The sequence below is a fragment of the Bos taurus genome, chromosome 1 (genome assembly GCF_002263795.3).
Source record: "Bos taurus isolate L1 Dominette 01449 registration number 42190680 breed Hereford chromosome 1, ARS-UCD2.0, whole genome shotgun sequence".
In the NCBI taxonomy this organism is placed as follows: Eukaryota; Metazoa; Chordata; class Mammalia; order Artiodactyla; family Bovidae; genus Bos; species Bos taurus.
Window position 1 is genome coordinate 146,764,499 of NC_037328.1, and position 26,807 is coordinate 146,791,305.

General features: G+C 45.6%; 1 protein-coding gene across 1 annotated transcript in view; it reads left to right on the forward strand.

Annotated features, from left to right (window-relative positions):
* Positions 1-21,324: 21,324 nt before the first annotated feature.
* LOC132346140 (chloride intracellular channel protein 6-like) overlaps positions 21,325-26,807 on the forward strand; it is a 91,948-nt gene continuing 86,465 nt past the window's right edge. Inside the window, exon 1 of the mRNA XM_059889962.1 lies at positions 21,325-21,465. Coding sequence (XP_059745945.1) covers positions 21,325-21,465 — 141 coding nt within the window. The remainder of the gene's footprint in view (positions 21,466-26,807) is intronic.

The window sequence follows — 26,807 nt, forward strand, 5'->3', positions numbered from 1 at the left end:
AAGAAAGACGTGGAATTAAGAAATTTTCCAAATCAATTTTTCCATTTTGTCATGCCTCAAATGGGTTGTCTGTTGAATGTGAGACACTAGCGAGGGGCCAGAGTCTCGGAAACCAGCAACCTGCCATCTGGCAGTCCCACCAACACTTTTCATTTTTGGTGGCCCTTTCTGTTTTAGCCAATTGATCTTGGGCTGGGGTATACTGCGGAAGAGTTGAAGTTAACTCAGGCACTTTCCAGAGCACAAAAGTTCTAATAAGCCACCCCCACCAGCCCCAAGTTCCTTAGCTGCCACCTTTGTGATTTTATCTGCCAGTCAGTTTCCTTGCACCTGTGGGGTATCCTCATTTTGGTGACCCCGGCAGCGCATCACTGTCTCTTTTTCACGTTCCCATACAACATCTAGTAGGCTCAAGATCTTCTCCTTGTTTTGAATGTCCTTTCTGTTAGCTGTCAAGAGACTTCTCTCCTTGTAGGGCCCCATGCACGTGCAACACAGTGAGAGCATACCTAGCTAGAGTCAGTGTAAATGTTTGTCTTCTTACCTTTTGACAGCTGGAGAGCCTGAATTAGAGCACATAATTCAGCTTGCTAAGCAGACCAGTGGGATGGCAGGGAACCAGCTTCAGTGATGGTTTCCTCTGTGACTACCGCATGTCCCGACAGCCATTGTCCTTGTTTCACCAGGCTGATGCCATTGGTGTATAGGACCCAGTCTGGGTCTGGGATTGGCTGGTCCCTCAGGTCAGGCCTGCTAGCATAAACTTCTTCCAAGATCTCTTTACAAGTATGTGAATGTCCACCTTCTCCCACAGGAAGGAGTGTAGCTGGGTTTGAGGCCTGGCAAGGCTCAATAGTGACATGGGGGTTCTCACATAAAGTCTCCTAGGATTGCGTAATCCGAGACGTTGACAGCCACTTGTTGGGGTCTCCTCGGAGGAGAGCGTTGACCTCATGAGGGGACTTTTAAGGTTAAGTCTCAGCCTGAAGTCAGCTTGGTTGCCTCCTGAGCCAGTAAGGCAACTGTAGCAATTGCCCGTAAACATCTAGGCCATCCAGTGGCAAGACTGTCCAGTCGTTTGGAGAGATAGGCCACCGGTCTGTCCCATTTCCCATTCTGGGTTAATACACCCATAGCCACTTTATCCTTTTCAGTTACAGAAAGAGTAAATGGCTTAGTAAGGTCTGGCAGGCCCAAGGTGGTGCCGATATAAGTGCTAACGTTAGTTGTTCACAGGACTGCTGCTGTCTTTCAGTCCAATTTAATGAATCCCCTTCTGACCCTGTTGGAGTTCATATAAAGGCTGGGCCATCTGAGAATATCCTGGGATCCAAATCCTACAAAACTCAGTTCAGTTCAGTCACTCAGTCGTGTCCGATTCTTTGTGACCCCATGAATCGCAGCATGCCAGGCCTCCCTGTCCATCACCATCTCCCGGAGTTCACCCAGACTCACGTCCATCAAGTCAATGATGCCATCCAGCCATCTCATCCTCTGTCGTCCCCTTCTCCTCCTGCCCCCAATCCCTCCCAGCATCAGAGTCTTTTCCAATGAGTCAACTCTTCGCATGAGGTGGTCAAAGTACTGGAGTTTCAGCTTTAACCTCATTCCTTCGAAAGAAATCCCAGGGCTGATCTCCTTCAGAATGGACTGGTGGGATCTCCTTGCAGTCCAATGGACTCTCAAGAGTCTTCTCCAACACCACAGTTTAAAGCATCAATTCTTCGGCGCTCAGCCTTCTTCACAGTTCAACTCTCACATCCATACATGACCACAGGAAAAACCATAGCCTTGACTAGACTGACCTTTGTTGGCAAAGTAATGTCTCTACTTTTGAATATGCGATCTAGGTTGGTCATAACTTTCCTTCCAAGGAGTAAGCGTCTTATAATTTCATGACAGCAGTCACCATCTTCAGTGATTTTGGAGCCCGAAAAAATAAAGTCTGACACTGCTTTCACAGTTTCCCCATCTATTTCCCATGAAGTGATGGGACCAGATGCCATGATCTTTGTTTTCTGAATGTTGAGTTTTAAGCCAACTTTTTCAATCTCCTCTTTCACGTTCATCAAGAGGCTCTTTAGTTCCTCTTCATTTTCTGCCATAAGGGTGGTGTCATCTGCATATCTGAAGTTATTAATATTTCTCCTGGCAATTTTGATTCCAGCTTGTTTTCTTCCAGCCCAGCATTTCTCATGAAGTACTCTGCATATAAGTTAAATAAACAGGGTGACAATATACAGCCTTGAAGTACTCCTTTTCCTATTTGGAACCAGTCTGTTGTTCCATGTCCAGTTCTAACTGTTGCTTCCTGACCTGCATACAAATTTCTCAACAGGCAGGTCAGGCGGTCTGGTATTCCCATCTCTTTCAGAATTTTCCACAGTTTATTGTGATCCACACAGTCAAAGGCTTTGGCATAGTCAATAAAGCAGAAATAGATGCTTTTCTGGAACTCTCTTGCTTTTTCCATGATCCAGCGGATGTTGGCAACTTGGTCTCTTGTTCCTCTGCCTTTTCTAAAACCAGCTTGAACATCATGAAGTTCACGGTTCACATATTGCTGAAGTATGGCTTGGAGAATTTTGAGCATTACTTTACTAGCATGTGAGATGAGTGCAGTTGTGTGGTAGTTTGAGCATTCTTTGGCATTGCCTTTCTTTGGGATTAGACAAAAAACTTTCCAGTCCTGTGGCCACTGCTGAGTTTTCCAAATTTGCTGGCATATTGAGTGCAGCACTTTCACAGCATCATCTTTCAGGATTTGAAATGGCTCAACAGGAATTCCATCACCTCCACTAGCTTTGTTCGTAGTGATGCTTTCTAAGGCCCACTTGACTTCACATTCCAGGATGTCTGGCTCTAAGTCAGTGATCACACCATCGTGATTATCTGGGTCGTGAAGATCTTTTTTGTATAGTTCTGTGTATTCTTCCCACCTCTTCTTACTAGCTTCTGCTTCTGTTAGTTCCATACCATACTGTCCTTTATCAAGCCCATCTTTGCATGAAATGTCCCCTTGGTATCTCTAATTTTATTGAAGAGATCTCTAGTCTTTTCCATTCTGTTGTTTTCCTCTATTTCTTTGCACTGATCCCTGAGGAAGGCTTTCTTTTCTCTTCTTGCTATTCTTTGGAACTCTGCATTCAGATGCTTATATCTTTCCATTTCTCTTTTGCTTTTCATTCTCTTCTTTTCACAGCTATTTGTAAGACCTCCCCAGACAGCCATTTTGCTTTTTTGCATTTCTTTTCCATGGGGATGGTCTTGATCCCTGTCTCCTGTACAATGTCATGAACTTCATTCCATAGTTCATCAGGCACTCTATCTATCAGATCTAGGCCCTTAAATCTATTTCTCACTTTCACTGTATAATCATAAAGGATTTGATTTAGGTCATACTTGAATGGTCTAGTGGTTTTCCCTACTTTCTTCAATTTAAGTTTGAATTTGGCAATAAAGAGTTCATGATCTGAGCCACAGTCAGCTCCTGGTCTTGTTTTTGTTGACTGTATAGAGCTTCTCCATCTTTGGCTGCAAAGAATATAATCAATTTGATTTCGGTGTTGACCATCTGGTGATGTCCATGTGTAGAGTCTTCTCTTGTGTTGTTGGAAGAGGGTGTTTGCTAATGACCAGTGCATTTTCTTGGCAAAACTCTATTAGTCTTTGCCCTGCTTCATTATGTATCCCAAGGCCAAATTTGCCTGTTACTCCAGGTGTTTCTTGACTTCCTACTTTTGCATTCCAGTCCCTATAATGAAAAGGACATCTTTTTTGGGTGTTAGTTCTAAAAGGTCTTGTGGGTCTTCATAGAACCGTTCAACTTCAGCTTCTTCAGCATTACTGGTTGGGGCATAGACTTGGATTATTGTGATATTGAGTGGTTTGTCTCATCGTTTTTGAGATGGCATCCAAGTACTGCCTTTCGGACTCTTTTGTTGACCATGATGGCTACTCCATTTCTTCTGAGGGAGTCCTGCCCGCAGTAGTAGATATAATGGCCATCTGAGTTAAATTCTCCCATTCCAGTCCATTTTAGTTCGCTGATTCCTAGAATGTCGACATTCACTCTTGCCATCTCTTGTTTGACCACTTCCAATTTGCCTTGATTCATGGACCTGACATTCCAGGTTCAAGCTGGTTTTAGAAAAGGCAGAGGAACCAGAGATCTAATTGCCAACATCCACTGGATCATGGAAAAAGCAAGAGAGTTCCAGAAAAACATCTATTTCTGCTTTATTGACTATGCCAAAGCCTTTGACTGTGTGGATCACAATAAACTGTGGAAAATTCTGAAAGAGATGGGAATACCAGACTACCTGACCTGCCTGTTGAGAAATTTGTATGCAGGTCAGGAAGCAACAGTTAGAACTGGACATGGAACAACAGACTGGTTCCAAATAGGAAAAGGAGTACTTCAAGGCTGTATATTGTCACCCTGTTTATTTAACTTATATGCAGAGTACTTCATGAGAAACGCTGGACTGGAAGAAACACGAGCTGGAATCAAAATTGCCGGGAGAAATGTTAATAACCTCAGATATGCAGATGACACCACCCTTATGACAGAAAGTAAAGAGGAACTCAAAAGCCTCTTGATGAAAGTGAAAGTGGAGAGTGAAAAAGTTGGCTTAAAGCTCAACATTCAGAAAACGAAGATCATGGCATCTGGTCCCATCACTTCATGGGAAATAGATGGGGAAACAGCGGAAACAGTGTCAGACTTTATTTTTCTGGGCTCCAAAATCACTGAAGATGGTGACTGCAGCCATGAAATTAAAAGATGCTTACTCCTTAGAAGGAAAGTTATTACCAACATAGACAGCATATTCAAAAGCAGAGACATTACTTTGCCAACAAAGGTTCGTCTAGTCAAGGCTATGGTTTTTCCAGGGTCATGTATGGATGTGAGAGTTGGACTGTGAAGAAGGCTGAGCGCCGAAAAATTGATGCTTTAAACTGTGGTGTTGGAGAAGACTCTTGAGAATCCCTCCGTCTGCAAGGAGATCCCACCAGTCCATTCTGAAGGAGATCAGCCCTGGGATTTCTTTGGAAGGAATGATGCTAAAGCTGAAACTCCAGTACTTTGGCCACCTAATGCAAAGAGTTGACTCATTGGAAAAGACTCTGATGCTGGGAGGGATTGGGGGCAGGAGGAGAAGGGGACGACAGAGGATGCGATGGCTGGATGGCATCACTGACTCTATGGACGTGAGTCTGGGTGAACTCAGGGAGTTGGTGATGGACAGGGAGGCTTGGTGTGCTGCAATTCATGGGGTCGCAGAGTTAGACACGACTGAGCGACTGATCTGATCTTATCTGATGCAATATTGCTCTTTACAGCATCGGACCTTGCTTCTATCACCAGTCACATCCACAGTGGGAAGTCTTTTTGCTTTGGCTCCGTCCCTTCATTCTTTCTGGAGTTATTTCTTCACTGATCTCCAGTAGCATATTGGGCACCTACTGACCTGGGGAGTTCCTCTTTCAGTGTCCTATCATTTTGTCTTTTCATACTGTTCATGGGGTCTCAAGGCAAGAATACTGAAGTGGTTTGCCATTCCCTTCTCCAGTGGACCACATTCTGTCAGATCTCTCCACCATGACCCTCCCGTCTTGGGTTGCCCCACGGGCATGGCTTAGTTTCATTGAGTTCGACAAGGCTGTGGTCCTAGTGTGATTAGATTGACTAGTTTTCTGTGATTAGGGTTTCAGTGTGTCTGCCCTCTGATGCCCTCTTGCAACAGCTACTGTCTTACTTGGGCTTCTCTTACCTTGGGCATTGAGTATCTCTTCACGGCTCCTCCAGCAAAGTGCAGCCGCTGCTCCTTACCTTGGACGAGGGTTATCTCCTCACTGCCGCCCTTCCTGACCTTCAACATCGGATAGCTCCTCTAGGCCCTCCTGCAACTCAGTGGCTTCCAAAAACTCTCAGACTTGTCATCGAGTTTTTGGTTGTAAGATTCTAAAAGTGACTTCTTTCCCGGACTGGTCTATCAGGCTTATGTCCTCTCTCAGGACAAACCCTATATATCTTACCTCCTCCTTGCAGACCTGCACCTTTCTCTTTGAAACCCGGTAGCCCGCTTTCATCCGCAGTTCTAGCAAAGCCTTGGTCCCTTTCCAGCCGTCTTCTTTGTTCTCAGCAGCCAAGAGCAAGTCATCCACATATTGTAACAGCCAGCACCTAAACCTCTCCAGCTGGAACAAGTCCAGGTTGGAAGCCAAGGCTTCTCAGAAGATGGTTGGGGAGTTTTTCAATCCTTGTGGGAGGCGAGTCCAAGTGAGTTGTTATTTTGTGCCCCCTGCTGGATCTTCCCACTCAAAGGCAAAAATGGGTTGGGATACCTGGGCAAGGAGGATGCAAAAGAATGTGTCCTTGAGATCAAAGCAAGTCTAGATGTTAGCTCTCAGTGGGAGGAGGCTGAGCAAGATATAGGGGTTAGGAACAGTGGGGTGTAGAGTTATGGTTGCTTGTTTGACCAGTTGAGGTCCTGTACAGGTCTATAGTCTTGTCCCCCTTCTTTCTTAACTGGCAGAACTGATGTGTTCCAGGCCGCCTGGCATTCAATTAGGATGTTCGCCTGTCATAGCCTGTTTATATGTGGCAAAATGCCAACTCGGGCCTCCAGCGGTAGCCGGTACTGACATTTCCTGACTGGTGTGGCACCAGGTTTGAATTTTGTTACCACCAGAGCATGATGTTTGGCAAGCCAGGTGGGGAGGGGGGTTGTCTTTTGCCCAAACCCCAGGGAATTGCTGGATTAGTCTCTCTCTTGGGCTCCAAAGTCACTGCAGATGGTGATTGTAGCCATGAAATTAAAAGACGCTTACTCCTTGGAAGGAAAGTTATGACCAACCTAGATCACATATTCAAAAGTAGAGACATTACTTTGCCAACAAAGGTCCGTCTAGTCAAGGCTATGGTTTTTCCTGTGGTCATGTATGGATGTGAGAGTTGGACTGTGAAGAAAGCTGAGCACCGAAGAATTGATGCTTTTGAACTGTGGTGTTGGAGAAGACTCTTGAGAGTCCCTTGGACTGCAATGAGATCCAACCAGTCCATTCTAAAGGAGATCAGTCCTGGGTGTTCATTGGAAGGACTGATGCTAAAGCTGAAACTCCAATACTTTGGCCACCTCATGCGAAGAGCTGACTCATTGGAAAAGACCCTGATTCTGGGAGGGATTTGGGGCAGGAAGAGAGGGGGACGACAGTGGATGAGATGGTTGGATGGCATCACCGGCTCTATGGACATGAGTTTGAGTGAATTTCGGGAGTTGGTGATGGACAGGGTGGCCTGGCGTGCTGTGATTCATGGGGTCGCAAAGAGTCGGACATGACTGAGTGACTGAACTGAAATGAACTGAACTTGATTGCTTAATCCCTCTGGCTTCCCTCCCGGAGGATCATGTTACCTCCATTCATCTTGAGGGGTCACCGAGAGGGATAGTAAATAGGCGCTTGAACCCACTCGAAGAGTGGGTCTTTCATGGAGGTGGGGAAGGTCACTTGTGCCCCCAGTTTAGACAGCAAGTCTCCTCCCAACAAAGGTACTGGGCATTCAGGGATGTATCGAAATTCATGAGTCACTTGGTGTCCCTGCATCTGACACTTTTGGGGTATGCAGAACAGCCTAATCAGCTCTTCCCCAGTTACTCCTGCTATAGCAGTGGCCTTTGTTGAGAAGGGTGCCACCGTTCAGTCTCCACTGACATTTCTGCTCCAGTGTTCACCATAAAGTCAATAGTTGGGTCCCCCACTTTTAATTTTACCATGAGCTCTCAGAGACCTTGTGTCTCTGAGCCCCAGCACCCCTATTCAGTCTCTAGTCTGGCAGCCCTATAACAGCCGATGCTAAATCCTTTCCCCTGCTATTTTGGGGACATTTATTTTTCCAGTGGCCAAAGCCCCAGCATTGGGCACATTGATTTTGTTGTAGGGTGGCCCTGGGCCTTCTTGTGGAGGGCCTGCCATGAGGCTGGTTCTGGTTCAGAGAGGGCTGGAGTGGTCCAGAGAGGGATCCTCCGAGGGCTGCGGCCAGTACTGTGACCTTCTGGTCTGCCCTTTTAATATCTTCTCTCTGCCTTTTTTCAACTTCCCTTTTTGTCTCCATGTCTCTATTCCTGAATACCCTATCAGCGATCTCAATTATTTGTAAGCCAGTCATGGCCAATACCCCGTCTACATTTTGAAGCTTGAATCTGATATCGGAGCAGGCTTGAGATACAAAGGGTGCATTTATCACCATCTGAGATGCAGCGGCCCCTGGATCTACTGGCCTCACACAGTCATTCGTAGAACTCAGAGGGTGAGTCGATCTCCCTTTGAATCACTCGGAGGTTTTTGTCATATTTATAAGTTTTTGGGCCCCCCTATTGGGGCCTTGTAAAATAGCCGCCCCAAATCTCTCCAAGTGGCCCCTTCCTCCCTCTGTCCCAGTTGGGCCTCTCATCAGGGGTGGCTAGTTCTGCCCACCACTGTGGGTTTATGGAACCCTCAGATGCCATTTCTCCTAACCATTTTCTAGCCGCAGTTAGGATCCTGTGTCTTTCTTCAGTGTTGAAAAGGGAGACTCGTAGTTGGGTTATGTCATCCCACATAGGGCGGTGGGTTTGAAAAATACTCTCCATTAGTCTAATCATGGCTTGTGGTTCCCCTGAGTATGGTGGAGTATGTCTTTGCAAATTTAATATATCCATAGAGGAGAACAGCTGGTAACAATAGGCTTCAGGAGGGTGGTGGTAGTGGCCGTCTACCCTCTGAACCGGAGGCTGCTGTAACTCTCTGAGAGGCATTTGTAGCAGGGCCCTTTCCTCTGGCTCCTCTAGCGGAGCACAGCTACTGATTCTGGTGTCTCCTTGCCCTTTCCCATCAGTACGTACCAGGAGAGGCGGGTATGGCTTGGGCAGTTCGGCTGGAGCTGGATCCTGAAAGGGTTGGCCAGAGGCTTCTGCCGCCGGGATCCGAGCCGAGCCTGCCGAGGTGGTGGCTCCACGACCTCTGGGGAAGCTGGCGGGGAAGTGGCTGCCGAAGCCTCAGCAGGCTCAGGATCGGACATCAAAGCAGCCTCCGGTCCCAGTGGAGCATTAGGTAGCGGGCGCATCATCTAGTATAGGGGAGGAGGCAGTTCATCCCCTTCCGGCTTCTGCAGGATCTCTATTTTATCATCAGTCAATTTTTGTGCCATTAATATTTTTCCTTTTCCCTTCTAAATATAGAATCTCACCTGCGGGGGAGGGTCTTGAGCCAATCCTAGCCATGAGTCAATATATGGGAATTGATCCAGGTGTCTGCTCTCTTCTGACTATTGCATAGACTGCTTTTACTATATTTAAGTCCATGGTGCCCTCTGGTGGCCATCCAACTCCCATAGAGGGCAATTCCACCTCACAGAGTGAGCAGAGTTAGTTAGGCATCATCCTCACCCCATGCTGCTGCAGCTGCTGCCAAGTCGCTTCAGTCGTGTCCGACTCTGTGCGACCCCATGGACTGCAGCCTACCAAGCTCCTCCATCCATGGGATTTTCCAGGCAAGAGTTACTGGAGTGGGATGCCATTGCCACCTCACCCCATAATCTCCTCCAAATCTTTTCTTAAAATTCTTAATTATGCTGCTGCTGCTGCTAAGTCGCTTCAGTCGTGTCTGACTCTGTGCAACCCCATAGACGGAAGCCCACCAGGCTCCCCCATCCCTGGGATTCTCCAGGGAAGGACACTGGAGTGGGTTGCCATTTCCTTCTCCAATGCATGAAAGTGAAAACTGAAAGTGAAGTCGCTCAGTCGTGTCGGACTCCTAGTGACCCCACAGACTGCAGCCTACCAGGCTCCTCTGTCCATGGGATTTTCCAGGCAAGAGTACTGGAGTGGGTTGCCATTGCCTTCTCCTCTTAATCATGCATTCCAGTAGAGTTGCCTTGGACTCACTTCCTCCCATCGTGCTTACCTACTCAGATCTTCTCTTTCTCCTTTTCGTTCTGTCTACGAAGTTCCCGGTATCCATCCTAAGTACTTCTGATATTTCCACTCAGTGAAACACTTGAACTGCCATTCCACCTCTTTCCAAACTGGGGAGAGAAGAGCCTTACCTGCTAGAACCCAAAGGGAAAGGGGGGATTGGTGTGATTTCACCTGCTGGTCGGTATGGTTGAACCAAAATACCACGTTGTCCAAGGTTGTTTCTCCTCTGACTTTAAGAGTCTGTTCTGCCTTGGTGGGCTTGATCAGGTGCAGATGAAAACACAGATGAATTATATGCCCCACGTCCCAGGCTGTCTCCAGAAAGGCCAATCCATATTCACTCACGTATCTCCTTCCTTCTATCCTGACAAGCTTGAGGGGATTAAGAATTTCACAGCAGAAGGTGCACCTCCTCAGGGAGGGTAGAATATGAGCATACAACGACCAAGTTTCTTTCCCCAAAAGCCCTCTCACAATTGCCTGGTAATAGTTTACCCCAAGACGGCGCAGATACCACCTCCTTTGTGACATTCACAACCAAGCGTTCCCCAAAAAGCCCTCTCGTAATCACCTGGTAATAATCTACACCAGGACAGTGCAGATACTGCCTCCTTTTTGACATTCATGGTCAGCATGCTCGTATTTCCTCCCAGGGGGTTGATCAGGCCCCCTCTTGCACCCTGGGTGGGAATCTTCCTTACCTGAGCACTCAGTTCCCCTGTTGCTGTTCACTACCCGCTAATGTGAAAGGTCCAGGCATTGAGAAGCAGAATCTCTCCAGAAGGGTGAGGTGCCTTCCCCCGTCTAGGAGATCCCAGTTGCAAGGCCATGGAGTAGACCCAAATGGGACTTGTCTCCTCAAAGTGAGGAGTTTCCCAGCCAATGCACCAAATGGTATAGCCAAGTGTTCTGGGAGACAAACTCACTCAGAAGAAGAGCGTGAATAGTGGAGTGCAGTTTATCATACTGGCAGGTCTGAGGCAGAGTTTCCTCCTTTAGCCAGGGACCCCAACTGACTTTTGTGACAACCTTATATACCTTAAGCGTATGTGCCCTAACCCACATCCCCAGATTTCTCAAGTTAGCTAAGGAAAACATTAGAAGGAGATACAATCAGGTTATAGTCAAGATTCACAATCTAAAGCCCAACTAGTCATGCAGTACAGCCCACACCAATGGGAATTGCTAGATTATAGAAGGTGATTGATTATGCAGTAAACCATTCTTCTTGGCTCCAGGGAGCCTAGGTGTGAGATTAGCCTGGTCCATTTGTCCAGTAGGGAGGCTCATTTGGTCATTCTGATATGTCATTTCCATGGCTACCAGATATATCGACCAAAGTTCGCTGAGAGTTCAAAATGGAATTTCCTTTCTTTCAAAATGGAGTCAGTTTAGTCATAGCAGCCTGCTCTTTTCCTCTTCAAGTACAGGAGCTCAAAGGGATGGAGGAAAGATGGGGTCCGTGGAGTAGCCCTAATGCAAGCCAAAGCCATGGGAAGGAGTTCAGTTCACAGCCTTTGTAGTTCTAGAAAGAGTTTGGTTAGCTGAGTTTTGAGAATCCTCTACTTTTCCCGAGGATTTGGGTCTGTAAGGAATATGTAATTTCCAGGTTATGCCAAGGGACTGGGCTATTTGTTGAGTGATTTGGGAGATGAAAGCTGGCCCATTATCGAACTGGAGAGAGAGAGAGTGGGAGGCCAAAGCGACAGATGATTTCTCGTATGAGAAACTATTTCTGATCTCATAGGAAAAGCCTCAATCCATCCTGAAAAGATGTCTGCTAGAGTGAGCATAGGTTTTATTTTTCATGTTGGAGGCATGTGAGTGAAGTCAATTGGCCAGTCCTCTCCTGGGATATGTCCTCCTCTGATGTACTGGGGTGAGGGAATAGGCTTTAGGGCTCCCTGCAGTGAGACTGAGGGCCAGATAGTGCAAGAGTGAGTGATTTGTTGTAGGAGTGAAAGAAGGTTAGGCTAGGTGATAAGAGGTCTTAAGAGATGATAAAGAGGTTTAGTGCCTACCTGTAGGGCCTGATGAATGTCTGTAAGAATCTGTGTGGCCTGAGATTGGGGAAGGACATAGAGGCCCTGTTTTTGTAACCAGTCACCTTGTGGTTGTGCTCCCTCTTGTACTAATTGTGTTTTTTCTTCAGGGAGGTAAAGGGCTTTATGTTGGGGATTACCATAAGTTATTGAGCTGATGATCAGAGTGAGGCTTGTTTTATGTCTGTCTGTGGCATGGTTGCCCCATGAAATGGGATCTGAGGCCACCTGGTGACCTCAGCAATGTACGATGCCTACTTCAGTTGGAATGTTAGCTGCTTTTAAAAGTTGGAGTATAAGTGGGGTCTTAGTTATGGGACAGCCTTTAGTAGATAGGAGCCCTTGTTCCTTCCAAATGGCAGCATGTGAGTGCATGATGTGGAAAGTATATTTAGAATCAGTGTATATGTTTGCTCTCTTGTTAGCTGCAAGGGTAAGGCCTCTAGTTAGCACAATAAGTTCTGCCTTTTGGGAAGAGGTTCCTGAGGGGAGAGGTTGGGATTCAATAATTTCGTTGTCAGAGACAATTGCATATCCAGCTACATTTTTCCTTCTGATGTCGTAGAGAAGCTGCCATCAATATACCAAGGAAAGTCAGGGTTATTTAAAGGGGTTGAGGAAATGTGGGAGAAATGGGATGTCAGGTCTTCTAATGAATGCCTTTTTGCAAGTATGGATGGGGGGCTAAAAAGAATTAGGGACAAGGGTGGCGGGGTTGAGAGTAGGACAGTGTTCAAAGGAGAAATTAGGAGCTTCGAGAAGGGTGACATGAATTAGCTGAATGGGTGAAGGAGACAGAACGGTCATGGATTTGTGAGAAAGTAAGTCCTTAGAGCCATGTGGTGAACAAATGACAGTGGATGCTCCAAAAATCAGCTTTTCACTTTCCTGAGTGATGAGTGCAGGTGCTGCCAGAGAACACAGGCAGGCCGTCCGTCCTTGAACTGTGGGATCTAATTGCTTTGATAGATAAATGACAGGGATGAAGCAGGGCCCAAAACTCCTCAGGCAATCTTATGTCTCTCAGTAGAGTATAAAGGGCAAGAAAGGTCAGAAAGTGTGAAAGCTGGGGCCGAGAGAATGGCTTGCTTAAGGGTCTTAAAGGCTGAACGGATATTTGATTTTAGCTCTAGGGGTTCTGAAAGATCTCCTTGGGTGGCTTGATACAGGGGTTGTGCCAAGAAAGTGAAATTAGGAAGCCAGAGGCATAGATATCCAGCTAACCCCAAGAAGGACAGGATCTCTGCTTTTGATGTAGGGAGTGGTAGGGTAGATATAAGGGACTTTCTATTGGTAGTAATATATCTTTTTGTTGGTGTTAAAAGGACTCCAAGATAGGTGACTCTAGGAAGAAAGAGCTGAACCTTGATGGGAGATACTTGATAGCCTCCATTGGCTAGAAAATTGAGGAGTTGTATAGTGTGTTGTCATCTGCATATCTGAGGTTATTGATATTTCTCCTGGCAATCTTGATTCCAGCTTGTGCTTCTTCCAGCCCAGCGTTTCTCATGATGTACTCTGCATAGAAGTTAAATAAGCAGGGTGAAAATATACAGCCTTGACGTACTCCTTTTCCTATTTGGAACCAGTCTGTTGTTCCATGTCCAATTCCAACTGTTGCTTCCTGACCTGCATATAGGTTTCTCAAGAGGCAGCACAAGCTGGAATCAAGATTGCTGGGAGAAATATCAATAACCTCAGATATGCAGATGACACCACCCTTATGGCAGAAAGCGAAGAGGAGCTAAAAAGCCTCTTGATGAGAGTGAAAGAGGAAAGTGAAAAAATTGGCTTAAAACTCAACATTCAGAAAACGAAGATGATGGCATCTGGTCCCATCACTTCATGGAAAATAGATGGAGAAACAGTGGAAACAGTGTCAGACTTTATTTTTTGGGGCTCCCAAATCACTGCAGATGGTGACTGCAGCCATGGAATCAAAAGACGCTTACTCCTTGGAAGAAAAGTTATGACCAACCCAGATAGCATATTGAAAAGCAGAGACATTACTTTGCCAACAAAGGTCTGTCTAGTCAAGGCTATGGTTTTTCCTGTGGTCATGTATGGATGTGAGAGTTGGACTGTGAAGAAAGCTGAGAGCTGAAGAATTGATGCTTTTGAACTGTGGTGTTGGAGAAGACTCTTGAGAGGCCCTTGGATTGCAAGGAGATCCAACCAGTCCATTCTAAAGGAGATCAGCCCTGGGATTTCTTTGGAAGGAATGATGCTAAAGCTGAAACTCCAGTACTTTGGCCACCTCATGCGAAGAGTTGACTCATTGGGAAAGACTCTGATGCTGGGAGGGATTGGGGACAGGAGGAGAAGGGGACGACAGAGGATGAGATGGCTGGATGGCATCACTGCCTCGATGGACATCAATCTGAGTGAACTCCAGGAATTGGTGATAGACAGGGAGGCCTGGCGTGCTGCAATTCATGGGGTCGCAAAGTCAAACACGACTGAGCGACTGAACTGAACTAACTGATATAGTGTGTTGTTGAGAGCACATGCATGAAGGATTACCAGGGAGGAGATCATCCACATATTGGAGGACAGTATTTGGAGTAAGATCAAGAGAGGTTAGGTCTGATGCTAGAGCCTGGCCAAAGAAATGAGGGCTATCACGAAAGCCTTGTTGGAGGACTATTCATGTCCGCTGTTGGGAGCAATGATTGTCTGGATCAGTCCAGGTAAAGGCAAAGAGGTCTTGAGAGTCTGGGTATAAAGGGATAGTAAAGAAGGCATCTTTGACGTCCAGAACAGCGAAGTGGGTAGTGGAAGAGGGGATGAGAGAGAGAAGAGAATAGGGATTTGGAACTATTGGGTGTATGGGGCAACAGCTGCATTGATAAGTCTCAGGTCCTGGACCAGGCGATAGGAGCCATTTGGCTTTTTGACAGGTAGGATGGGGTGTTATAGGGAGAGTAAGTTGGGTGCAAAAGGCCCTGACATAGGAGTTTAGTGACAATAGGCTTTAACCCTTGTTGATGTTTTTGGGAAATGGGATATTGTGGTTGATTGGGAAATTTAGAGGGGTCTTTGAGACCGATATGAATTGGAGCATGGTGAGAGGCAACAGAAGGGTTATTTATATCCCAAACTATGGAGTTTATTGATGAGGAGGGCAATACAGTGGGGGCGAGGAGGTGGGGTTGAGGAGCAGTAGACAGGCTAGATCAGAGGGTGGGCTTGGGATAGTAACAGATGCTTTGAATTTTGAAAGAAGGTCTCTCTCAAGAATAGGAATGGGGCATTTGGGGAGTCTGAGAAAAGAATGGGAAAATGGGGTATCTTGAAGTGTGCAAGGTAGAGGCTCGGTTATTCATGGTGTAGATATTAAACCGTCAACCCCCATAACAAAGACCTGAGAGACCTTGGTTTTTCTGGAGTAGGCAGGCATAGCAGAGTAAGTGACCCCTGTGCCAACAAGAAAGGAAATTGGCTTACCTGCCACTGTAAGAGTTACTCCGGTCTCCATAGAGGTGATGAGAGTCAGGGTCTGGGGCCCTGGGCACCTTTAGTCCTCAGCGGTGAGGCTGAGGAGGCTGGGTAGAGCTGGGTCAGAGGACACCTGCTCGGGACCAGGAGGGGATGTCCGGATCCCTGGAGGGGATGTCTGGATCCCTGGAGGGGGATTGGAGCAGTGGACCTTCCAATGTCCCTCTATGCCACAGCTGGGACACGGACCTGGAGGGGGCCTTAGTTTAGGCATGAGCAGCCCAGTGATCTTCTTTGCCGCATTTGAAGCAGGACCCAGGGGGCTTCGTTCTTTGTTGGTGGAGGCTTGGAGCTATGTAGGGCAGTGGCTCAAAGGTGGTATTTGGCCTGATCTCCCTGGGCCTTCTCTAGCTTTGCCTGTCCTTCCTGGTTATTGAAAATCTTAAAAACTAATTTAAAGGTCTCATCGAGGGGCTTGAGGGCCTTCTGCCTTTTTTAGTTTCTATTGGATATCTGGGGATGACTGGGAGATAAAATGGGTGTCATCTGAAGGGACAATGGTAACCTTTGCTGAAGTGGGGTCTAATGTTGCATAATTTTGTAGGGCTTCTGTTAAATTGTGCTGGATTTTCATCTAGTCTTTATTTTCTGGAGCTTTTCCATGTTGACGGCTTTATGCCCTGCCTTTTGAAGGCCCACAATGAGGCAAGCAACCATATGATTTCAGGTTGCTTGTGCAGGTCTCCTTGCCTGATAATCCCAGTTGGGATCATCTTGGGGGATGGCCATGTCCCCTACAGGCTTAGTGTCCTCTGTCCTGTGTACCTCATCAGCATGCACCTGAGAGGCTTTCCATATTGTTCCTTCTCTTCTGGGAGAAGAGTGGAGGAAAGTGTGATGTGAATATCATGCCAGGTTAAGTCATAAGACTGAGTAAGATACTTGAATTCTTTTAGATAATTATCAGGATTTGAAGAGAAAGAGTCAAGCTGCTTTTCAATCTGAGATAAATCGGTGAGGGATACTGGGACATGAACCTGAACCTCTCCACCTGATGCAGAGAGCTGACTCATTTGAAAAGACCCTGATGCTGGGAAAGATTGAGGGCCGGAGGAGAAGGGGATGACAGAGGATGAGATGGTTGGATGGCATCACCGACACAATGGACATGGTTTTGGGTGGACTCCAGGAGTTGGTGATGGACAGGGAGGCCTGGCGTGCTGCGATTCATGGGGGAGCCTTCTGCTCCAGCTGCTTCCCCTAAAGGGAGGAGTGGAGCAGGGAAAGGAGTGGGCTCCTGCTGTCAAGTTTCCTGTTTTAAAGTTGTTCAGGATCGGGTATGGGGAGGGGATCTAGAGAAGTATGGGTAAAACCATGGGACCCTCAAGGTAGAGGGTGGGGCTAAGGTTTCAGAGCTTGCCTCTGGAACAGGCAGGGGGGGGAGATTGGGAGTTGAGGCGGTGGCCTGTGGTTGAGAAGGAGGGAGGGAGGAGGGGGCATAAGGTGGAGGTTGTGGAACTGGATCTGGAGTGGCTACAATGGGATTGGCAGCCATAGGGTTAAATAGGCTGTAGTTGGAAGGGTTGAAGGAAGAAGAAAAGTCTGAACAGGGATCAGGAGACATTGTATCAGGAGGATGTGGCCCAGAGCTGGCTAAGAATATTTCAAAAGTAGAGCAGGATTCACAAGGAGAAGGTCAAGAGCGAAGAAAGCCTGAACATAAGGGATTTCTAACCACTTGCTGTTGTGATGGCAGAATTTATCGAGGTCCTGTGGAGTAGAAAGCATATTAAAAAGCAGAGACATTACTTTGCCAACAAAGGTCCATCTAGTCAAGGCTATGGTTTTTCCTGTAGTCCTGTATGGATGTGAGAGTTGGACTATAAAGAAAGCTGAGCACTGAAAAATTGATGCTTTTGAACTGTGGTGTTGGAGAAGACTCTTGAGAGCCCCTTGGACTGCAAGGAGATCCAACCAGTCCATCCTAAAGGAGATCAGTCCTGGGTGTTCATTGGAGGGGCTGATGTTGAAGCTGAAACTCCAATACTTTGGCCACCTGATGTGGAGAGCTGACTCATTTGAAAAGACCCCGATGCTGGGAAAGATTGAGGGCAGGAGGAGAAGGGGACGACAGAGGATGAGATGGTTGGATGGCATCACCGACACAATGGACATGGGTTTGGGCGCACTCCGGGAGTTGGTGATGGACAGGGAGGCCTGGTGTGCTGCGATTCATGGAGCTGCAAAGAGTAGGACACGACTGAGTGACTGAAATGAACTGATTGTGGAGTATTATAATCGAGAGTTCCATTTTCAGGCCATTGGGATCTATTATCAAGTCTGTGTTGTGGCCAGAGAATGTTAGAATAGTAAATAAGTCTTTTTGGTCTTTTCTCTCCTTGGAAGCCCAAGGCTTTTTGGTTTCAGAGAAGACATCCTAGGGGAGTAGATTTTGAGGGCTGGGATTGAGAATTTCCCATTGCGGCCAAATAGGGAGGTGAGAAAAGGGCAAGAGAAAGCAAGGAGAAAGGTCTGAGAGAAAAGGCGTTCCTGTTCTCCTGACTTTCTCAGTGAGTAATGTCTGCTTTGAAATAGGCATCCACTATTTCAAAGTCAGATGGGGCACAAGGCTGAACAAAGGCCCGAGGCCTTGGAGATCGTCCTGACTAGCTCTAGGACTTGGGAAGCAGGCAAGAGAGAGAGGATCTGAGAGAATGGGACTTCACTCACCCTTGTGAACGATGGATGAACTGTGGGCAGGTGTGTGGATGTCAGTCCAGCAAGGCAAGTGGAGAGTCCCGTCCTGGGGCTCGTCTCAGCTTCTTGGCAAGGTCCAAGGGAGGGGATGGGAGGAGATGGGCTCGTGAGAGGAGGCCACCCAGTTGTGTGGCTCTTCCCTCCCAGGTTCTGGCACCAGAATGTAAGGCGAGTGCAGAGAAAAAGAGAGCAAGCTGGGCACCCAGGCAAGAAAAGGGAAATTTATTAGAGGGAAATGAGAGGGTGACTGGCCCTTAAGGAGAACCGATGTCTTCCTTTTCTGATGGGCTCTTTCTTATACTCCACCAATGAAAAATTCTCTGAAGGGATGGTTAATTTTTAGCCTGTAGTTGAGTCCTGTGCTCACGTGACTGGAGGTCTGGAATCTGGTGGTCTCGTAGCTTTGAGAAGGTAGGCATCAGCAGGAAAACAGAATGTCATTTGGGCAATTTGGTCATACACAAGCTGACCTTAACATAAACGTGGAATGACAAGGGACTCCAAAGAGCCAAAACTATCACATGAGTCTTCAGTTCAAAGGTCCTCTGGTATGCGGTGCTAAGTCACTTCAGTCATGTCTGACTGTTTGCAACCCTATGGATCATAGCCCACCAGGCTCCTCTGTCCATGGGAATTTTCCAGGCAAGAATAGTGGAGTGGGTTGCTGTGTCCTCCTCCAGGGGATCATCCCAACCCAGGGATGGAATTCCTGCATTGACAGGTAGGTTCTTTACCCCTAGTGCCACCTGGGGCAAAGGTGTCTAGATGGAGATCAGGGAAACCCAGTTAAGAGAAGGGACTCAGGATTAGGAAGGGAAGTGAGGGAAGGAGGCTCATATCACATTCAGGGGAGCCCAGCAGGTAGTTCCGCAGGTGGAAGAGGAAGATAAAGCAGGCTGGAACTGTGTAGAAGATGAAAGAGGGAACTAAAGCAGGGGACCCCAAGCTTTAGGATCTGAGGTGGATGCCTCAGATGATCTGAGGTGAACCTGATGTAATAATAATAGAAATAAGTGTTAGTCACTCAGTCGTGTCCAACTCTTCGCAACCCTATGGACTGTAGCCCACCAGGCTCCTCAGTCCATTGAATTCTTCAGGCAAGAATAATAGAATGGGTTGTCATTTCCTTCTCCAGGAGATCCTTCTGACCCAGGGATTGAACTTGGGTCTCCCTCATTGCAGGCAAGACTCTTTTCCGACTGAGCCACTAGGGAAGACCATAGAAATAGAAATAGAGTGAACGATAAATGTACTGCACTTGAATCATCCCAAAATGTCCCCCTACATCTGTCCGTCAGAAAATTGTCTTCCACAAAAACTCCCGAGGTCAAGGAAGGAACTTCAAGTGCACTTAGCTGTCCCAGGTTGCTGGCTTAGGGAGATACTGAGGCGGGGGTGTCCCAAGAGATAGAGCTTCCCTTGCATGGGGTCCTCAACAGACCTCCAGTAGCCTTGGTGATGATAGGAGAGATTTGTTTCATTTTTAAAAAATATCCTTGTGGTATAAACTTAAAACTTAGCAATTCTGTTACAGTCTTCCTAATGAAAACAGTTTTCTTTCTTTACTGATCTGTGAAGTACCAACTGTGAAGACCACTGTTTTAATATACCTCATAGCATTGCTGACACTATGGATATAATTATGTGAAATTGAACTTATTCAATAAAAATGTTGAAGCATCTTCCCTGTGCCCAGCACTTTCCCAGCGTTGGGGAATACAGTGAGAATACTCCATAAGATGCACAGCTGATAGGCACATTCTTTAAAAAAGCCTTTTACATTTCCACTATAGTTTATCATCAACATCAGCACTTGCCAGTTAATGACCATGCTGGGTAGGAAGCTCATTAAAAACCCAGGAGCTAGGGTTCCTGGAAGGATATCCCATTCTCCCTTGGACAGTCCTCCACCCTCTCTGGGTCTCAGTTTCCTCAACTGTAAAAACATGGACAACTTACTATAATTCATTCCTGGAACCCAAGTCTATTGAGGGGGAGGGGAAATATCACCCAGCCCTACTCTTAACCCTGGATGATAGACCAGATTTAAAGAAAAATACGTCATTGCTGGTTTTCAGTCAAACAGACAAATACAAAGAAACCCTGGCCCTGCAGGATTTGCCTAGGGGTCTAGTCTGGAAAATTCTTACACATCAGGAGATGGCTCTGAACTGGATTACCACAAATGAGTATCCATGCAAAAGATAACCTGCAGAGCTCTGTGCCTATCAGCCAACAGCATTTACAAGTGACTTCCTAAGGCCTTCACCAAACTACAGAGGCACCTCTGGGTTTTCAGTTTCCTTCACTTTTCTGACTCTTTTCTAAAAAAATGCACATTTCTTCATAGAATGCCACAGTGGAAGGAAAATAGACCTTCAATTTTCAGACCTCAATTTGCAAAAAACTTAAAGAGTCAGACACGACTGAGGGACTGAACTGAATTGAACTAGAGGGTCTAGGGTTTTGTTTTTTTGTTTTTTGTTTTTTCAAATTAAACCACCACAATAATTTAAAATTTTTGTCTAATTATTCAGTTCCAAGACACCAAACTCATTGCACAGGGTCCCCATGGAAAGGCCCCTCTCAGCAGGACAGCCACGGATTCCACCATGAAAGGGCAGCAAGGTGCCCTCCCCCCTTCTTTTCTGCCTGGGCGGCCACCAGGTTTTTAAATCCATGTACCCTACTAAATTTCTAGGGTGCAATTCCAAGACCCTAACCTTTCCCATCCCAGCAGGTGGTCAAGGGCCCGCTGGGCTGCAAAAGTACAGGCAGCGGGGCTGGGCCGGCCGGCCAGAGTGGGGGTTGTGGGGTCCCAGCAGGTGAAATCACCAGGCAGGATAAATCTCGTGGACTTTCTGAGGACCTCACTGGGGGCACCAGGCTGCTTGGGAAAACCGCGTGGGACTGAGCTTTATGCAAAGGGGTAAAGGTTCAGAAAAGTCCTCAAAGCCTTTACCCCAAAGGCGAGGCCTTTCTGTGACTGCCAGGTTAGGGGGTTCTGAGACTGTGCCAAGAGAGAGGGCGTAATACGTGGTCCCCTGTTCCACCTTGCGCCACTGAGCCCCAGCTCCCCTACCTGTGGCACGCCCCCTTCCGCTCCGCTCACTGGATGCTGATCGATGGGGACCCAGGAGCTCATGAAATGGGTGTTCCCAGCCACAATGGAGACCCCTGAGAGCTTGCCTGGGACCCACTGGCTAGGAGCTGAGAGGAGGCGCACAAGCGCCCCCCAGGTGCTCTCTGCCCGTGACACAGGCCAGGTGCGCTCTGCTCCTATGCTCACTTCGGAGAGAGGTGTGCAGGCCACTTCCTGGAGAGTCTCACAGGCCTCCCTACTTCGGCCAGGTGAAACAAAGCCAATTGCGAGCAAAGCCACCCTACGGAGACAATCCAAGCTTTTTTATTATTAGCTGATCTGCCCTGATATCCAAGTCAATTTGAACACTATTTGGTCTATAATTTAGGGATAAAACTATGACTACAGAAAGGAAAGATGACTTGACACAGGATGGCCATGATATTCTGTAGAACCAGAGAAAACTGGTTAAAATAAAATTCTTTTTTCCTGGAAACTGTAAAGCTGGTTCTTTTTTAAGAGGGCTGAGCACTGAAGAATTGATATTTTTGAACTGTGGTGTTGGAGAAGACTCTTGAGAGTCCCTTGGACTGCAAGGAGATCCAGCCAGTCCATTCTAAAGGAGATCAGTCCTGGGTGTTCTTTGGACGACTGATGCTGAAGCTGAAACTCCAGTACTTTGGCCACCTCATTCGAAGAGTTGACACATTGGAAAAGACTCTGACGCTGGGAGGGATTGAGGGCAGGAGAAGGGGATGACGGAGGATGAGATGGCTGGATGGCATCACTGACTCGATGGACATGAGTTTGAGTGAATTCCGGGAGTTGGTGATGGACAGGGTGGCCTGGCGTGCTGCAATTCATGGGGTCGCAAAGAGTCAGACATGACTGAGCGACTGAACTGAACTGAATTAAAAACAACTACCTTGTTAAACAGCGAAGACAATGGCACCCGACTCCAGTATTCTTGTCTGGAAAATCCCACGGACGGAGGAGCCTGGTAGGTTGCAGTCCATGGGATCACGAAGAGTCAGACATGACTGAACGACTTCACTTTCACTCTTCACTTTTATGCATTGGAGAAGGAAATGGCAACCCACTCCAGTGTTCTTGCCTGGAGAATCCCAGGGATGGTAGAGCCTGGTGGGCTGCCGTCTATGGGGTCGCACAGAGTCGGACACTACTGACGCGACTTAGCAGCAGCAGCAGCTTATTAAAAAGGCCTGCCTAGGGGAAAGCTTGAAGTTAGCCCTTTCCATGGCCTTGAAAAACACTGCCTACTTTGCCTGAGACCTCAGCCTTGGGCAAATGAGAAATTCAAACCAAAAAAAAAAAAAAAAAAGGGAGGTGGGGGTGGGTCAAAGAGATATTTTAAATCTTCGCAGAAAACTAGGAGATCTCTGTCTGGATTTATGTGAGTCTCATTGTGTATCTTCTGTTTTTTGATAATACTGATGAATTTTAAGTGAATTCTTAATTAATTGACCTAAAGAAAAGGAAGAACTTAACAAATCAAATAGTTCTAAATACAAGAAAAAATTAACCTAAATGAATTTCAGATTCACGTGAACTGGGAAATAGTCAATATTAAATATCTAGTATTCATGTTTGTTTGCTACTCTAATATAGACATATCTAAGAGTCATTAACATTAAGCATAAAATTTTCATTGTGTCTAGGTTTACTATAAGTTAAATATTGCTGTATTTTTATATCTGTTGCAAGTTTGTCAACAAGGAAAGTACCTCAAGGGAAAAAAAAAAACTCCTAAAATGTAAATGTGATATGAGCTTTTAGATAAACTATTAAAAATAATTATACTTTAGAAATGTCTGTCTATAATAGTCTCGATTGAAGGCAGAAGGAGAAGGGGATGACAGAGGATGAGATGGTTGGATGGCATCACTGACTTGATGGACATGAGTCTGAGCAAACTCTGGGAGTTGGTGATGACAGGGAAGCCTGGTGTGCTGCAGTCCATGCGGTTGCAAAGAGTTGGACATGACTGAGCGACTGAACTGAACTGAACTTACAATAGTCTCTCCAGATTTTTGTTACCTGAATTTCTATCATAGTGCTAAACTAAGTGATGAAAGTTTACTGAATAGCTAGGTTGTTTCCAAATAAAATAAGGTTCTGAAACATTCACTACTTGATAGGACCTTCTGCTTACTAAACTCAACTCCAGAAACGAAAGAGATTTTTGACTATTCATGAATAGTGACTGGTGCCATCCCGAGATGCTCTCTATAAGAAAGCTTTTTTTTTTTTTTTTTAAGATATTATCACTGGTACTTATTTTCACCAATTATAGAATGCTAATATAAAGGTCAGTTCTTTGTTGCTTAAGGAAAATAGGATGTATATCTTATTATTACAGAAGATATGAAGAATAAAATTGCATTTTATGAAGGGAAAAAGAAGTAGTTCTGAAGTATAGGTGGCAGTTTCAGGATGGGAGAAGCAAAGGAATGGGTACACTACGGGATAAGGATGTTTTATGCAAAGTGGACCCCCATTAAAGATTTTTGTGCCTAATACAAGTTTTCTTGAGATGTTGAACTGCCTTTGCTAATGGACTTTAAGGTTTTTTTTTTTTCTCTCTGAAGTGATCTGTTCTATGTTGACCTTTGAAATCTTTTGTTAACTTTGGCTAAGTGGATTGTTTCACTGTGATCCTACCTGACTGTTGCAAACACTTTTGACATTTTATCAATAAACCTTCCTAAGTAACTGACTTCTAGCTAACTTTGGGATGCTACAGAGGGCCCCTGAGACATCCCAAAGAGAAATATTAAACAACCTGAGTTCATCTGACATGTTAAATTACATGGGAAACATTGTTAGAAGGAGTGATAAATCTTTTCAGGTTATATTGTATGGTTGATGTTACTAATATGGATATCCTAGAAATTATGTGAAATTCATGAAAATCTAATATGTCCTGGTAAAATGCTGTCAGTGATAATTCTAGTTATCATGTTAAAGTGTTACAAGTCACCACAATGATCAGGTTATTTTGTCAATTTCAATTTAATCAGATGTTAAACATGCTTTCTATGGTTTCACTCTGATGTCTTTCAATAATAATGCTACTTCAAGATTTATGGAAAAGACTTTTCTAAGGTTAACCAATAAATAAATTTTTTTTGTTTGTTATCTGGTAAACTGGTACCAGACTGGAATTTAGTCTATTCTCTAAGTTAAGAGAACAAAGTTTTCTTAGAATGCAGCTTTTGATAACAGATTAAGAATTTCTTTGCCTTTAAGTGATTTACATTTGTTTTTAAAATCTTTTTTACTTTGGTAAATGAAATTAAAAGACCCTTACTCCTTGGAAGGAAAGTTATGACCAACTTAGATAGCATATTGAAAAGCAGAGACATTACTTTGCCAACAAAGGTCCGTCTAGTCAAGGCTATGGTTTTTCCTGTGGTCATGTATGGATGTGAGAGTTGGACTGTGAAGAAAGCTGAGCGCTGAAGAATCGATGCTTTTGAACTGTGGTGTTGGAGAAGACTCTTGAGAGTCCCTTGGACTGCAAGGAGATCCAACCAGTCCCTTCTGAAGGAGATCAGCCCTGGGATTTCTTTGGAAGGAATGATGCTAAAGCTGAAACTCCAGTACTTTGGCCACCTCATGCGAAGTGTTGACTCATTGGAAAAGACTCTGATGCTGGGAGGGATTGGGGGCAGGAGGAGAAGGGGACGACAGAGGATGAGATGGTTAGATGGCATCACTGACTCGATGGACGTGAATCTGAGTGAACTCCAGGAGATGGTGATGGACAGGAAGGCCTGGCGTGCTGTGATTCATGGGGTCTCAAAGAGTCGGACACGACTGAGCGACTGAACTGAAATTAAATTAAATAAGAATTATTTATCATTATGGTATATGTAGACATGTATGGTATATGCTGGATCATTGATAAAGCAAGAGAGTTCCAGAAAAACATCTATTTCTGCTTTATTGACTACGCCAAAGCCTTTGACTATGTGGAACACAATAAACTGTGGAAAATTCTGAAAGAGATGGGAATACCAGACCACCTGACCTGCCTCTTGAGAAACCTATATGCAGGTCAGGAAGCAACAGTTAGAATTGGGCATGGAACAACAGACTGGTTTCGAATAGGAAAAGGAGTATGTCAAGGCTGTATATTGTCACTCTGCTTATTTAACTTATATGCAGAGTACATCATGAGAAACGCTGGACTGGAAGAAGCACAAGCTGGAATCAAAATTGCTGGGAGAAATATCAATAACCTCAGATATGCAGATGACACCACCCTTATGGCAGAAAGTGAAGAGGAACTAAAAAGCCTCTTGATGAAAGTGAAAGTGGAGTGTGAAAAAGTTGGCTTAAAGCTCAACATTCAGAAAACTAAGATCATGACATCCAGTCCCATCACTTCATGGCAAATAGATGGGGAAACAGTGGCAGACTTTATTTTGGGGGGGGGGTGAGGGGCTCCAAAATCACTTCAGATGGTGATTACAGCCATGAAATAAGAAGACACTTACTCTTTGGAAGAAAAGTTATGACCAACCTAGACAGCATATTAAAAAGCAGAGACATTATACTTTGCCAATAAAGGTCCGTCTAGTCAAGGCTATGGTTTTCCCAGTGGTCATGTATGGATGTGAGAGTTGGACTATAAAGAAAGCTGAGCACCGAAGAATTGATGCTTTTGAACTGTGGTGTTGGAGAAGACTCTTTAGAGTCCCTTGGACAACAAGGAGGTCCAACCAGTCCATCCTAAAGGAAATCAGTCCCGAGTGTTCATTGGAAGGACTGATGTTGAAGTTGAAACTCCAATACTTTGGCCACCTGATGTGAAGAGTTGGCTCATTTGTAAAGACCCTGATGCTGGGAAAGATTGAAGGCAGGAGAAGGGGAAAACAGAGGATGAGTTGGTTGGATGGCATCATCGACTCAATGCACATGAGTTTGGGTAAACTCTGGGAGTTGGTGATGGACAGGGAGGCCTGGAGTGCTGCAGTCCATGGGATCGCTAAGAGTCAGGTACAACTGAGCTACTGAAAAGAACTGAACTGAATATGTAGACAAAGCTCATTGTTCTTCTACAAATATATCCCCTCATGGTTATACTACAGTCCATGGGGTCGCAGAGTTGAACACACTGAGTGACTTCACTTCACTTTATTCTGACTGGTGTGGGGTGATATCTCATTGTAGTTTTGATTTGTATTTCTCTAATAATGAGCGATGTTGAGCATCTTTTCATGTGTTTGTTAGCCATCTATATGTCTTCTTTGGAGAAATGTCTGTTTATGTCTTTTCCCCACTTTTTTATTGGGTTGTTTGTTTTTCTGGTATTGAGTTGTATGAGCTGCTTGTATATTTCGGAGATAAATCCTTTGTCAGTTGTTTGATTTGCTATTATTTTCTCCCATTCTGATGGTTGTCTTTTCACCTTGCTTATAGTCTTCTTTGCTGTGCAAAAGCTTTTAAGTTTAATCAGGTTCCACTTGTTTACTTTTGTTTTTATTTCCATTACTCTAG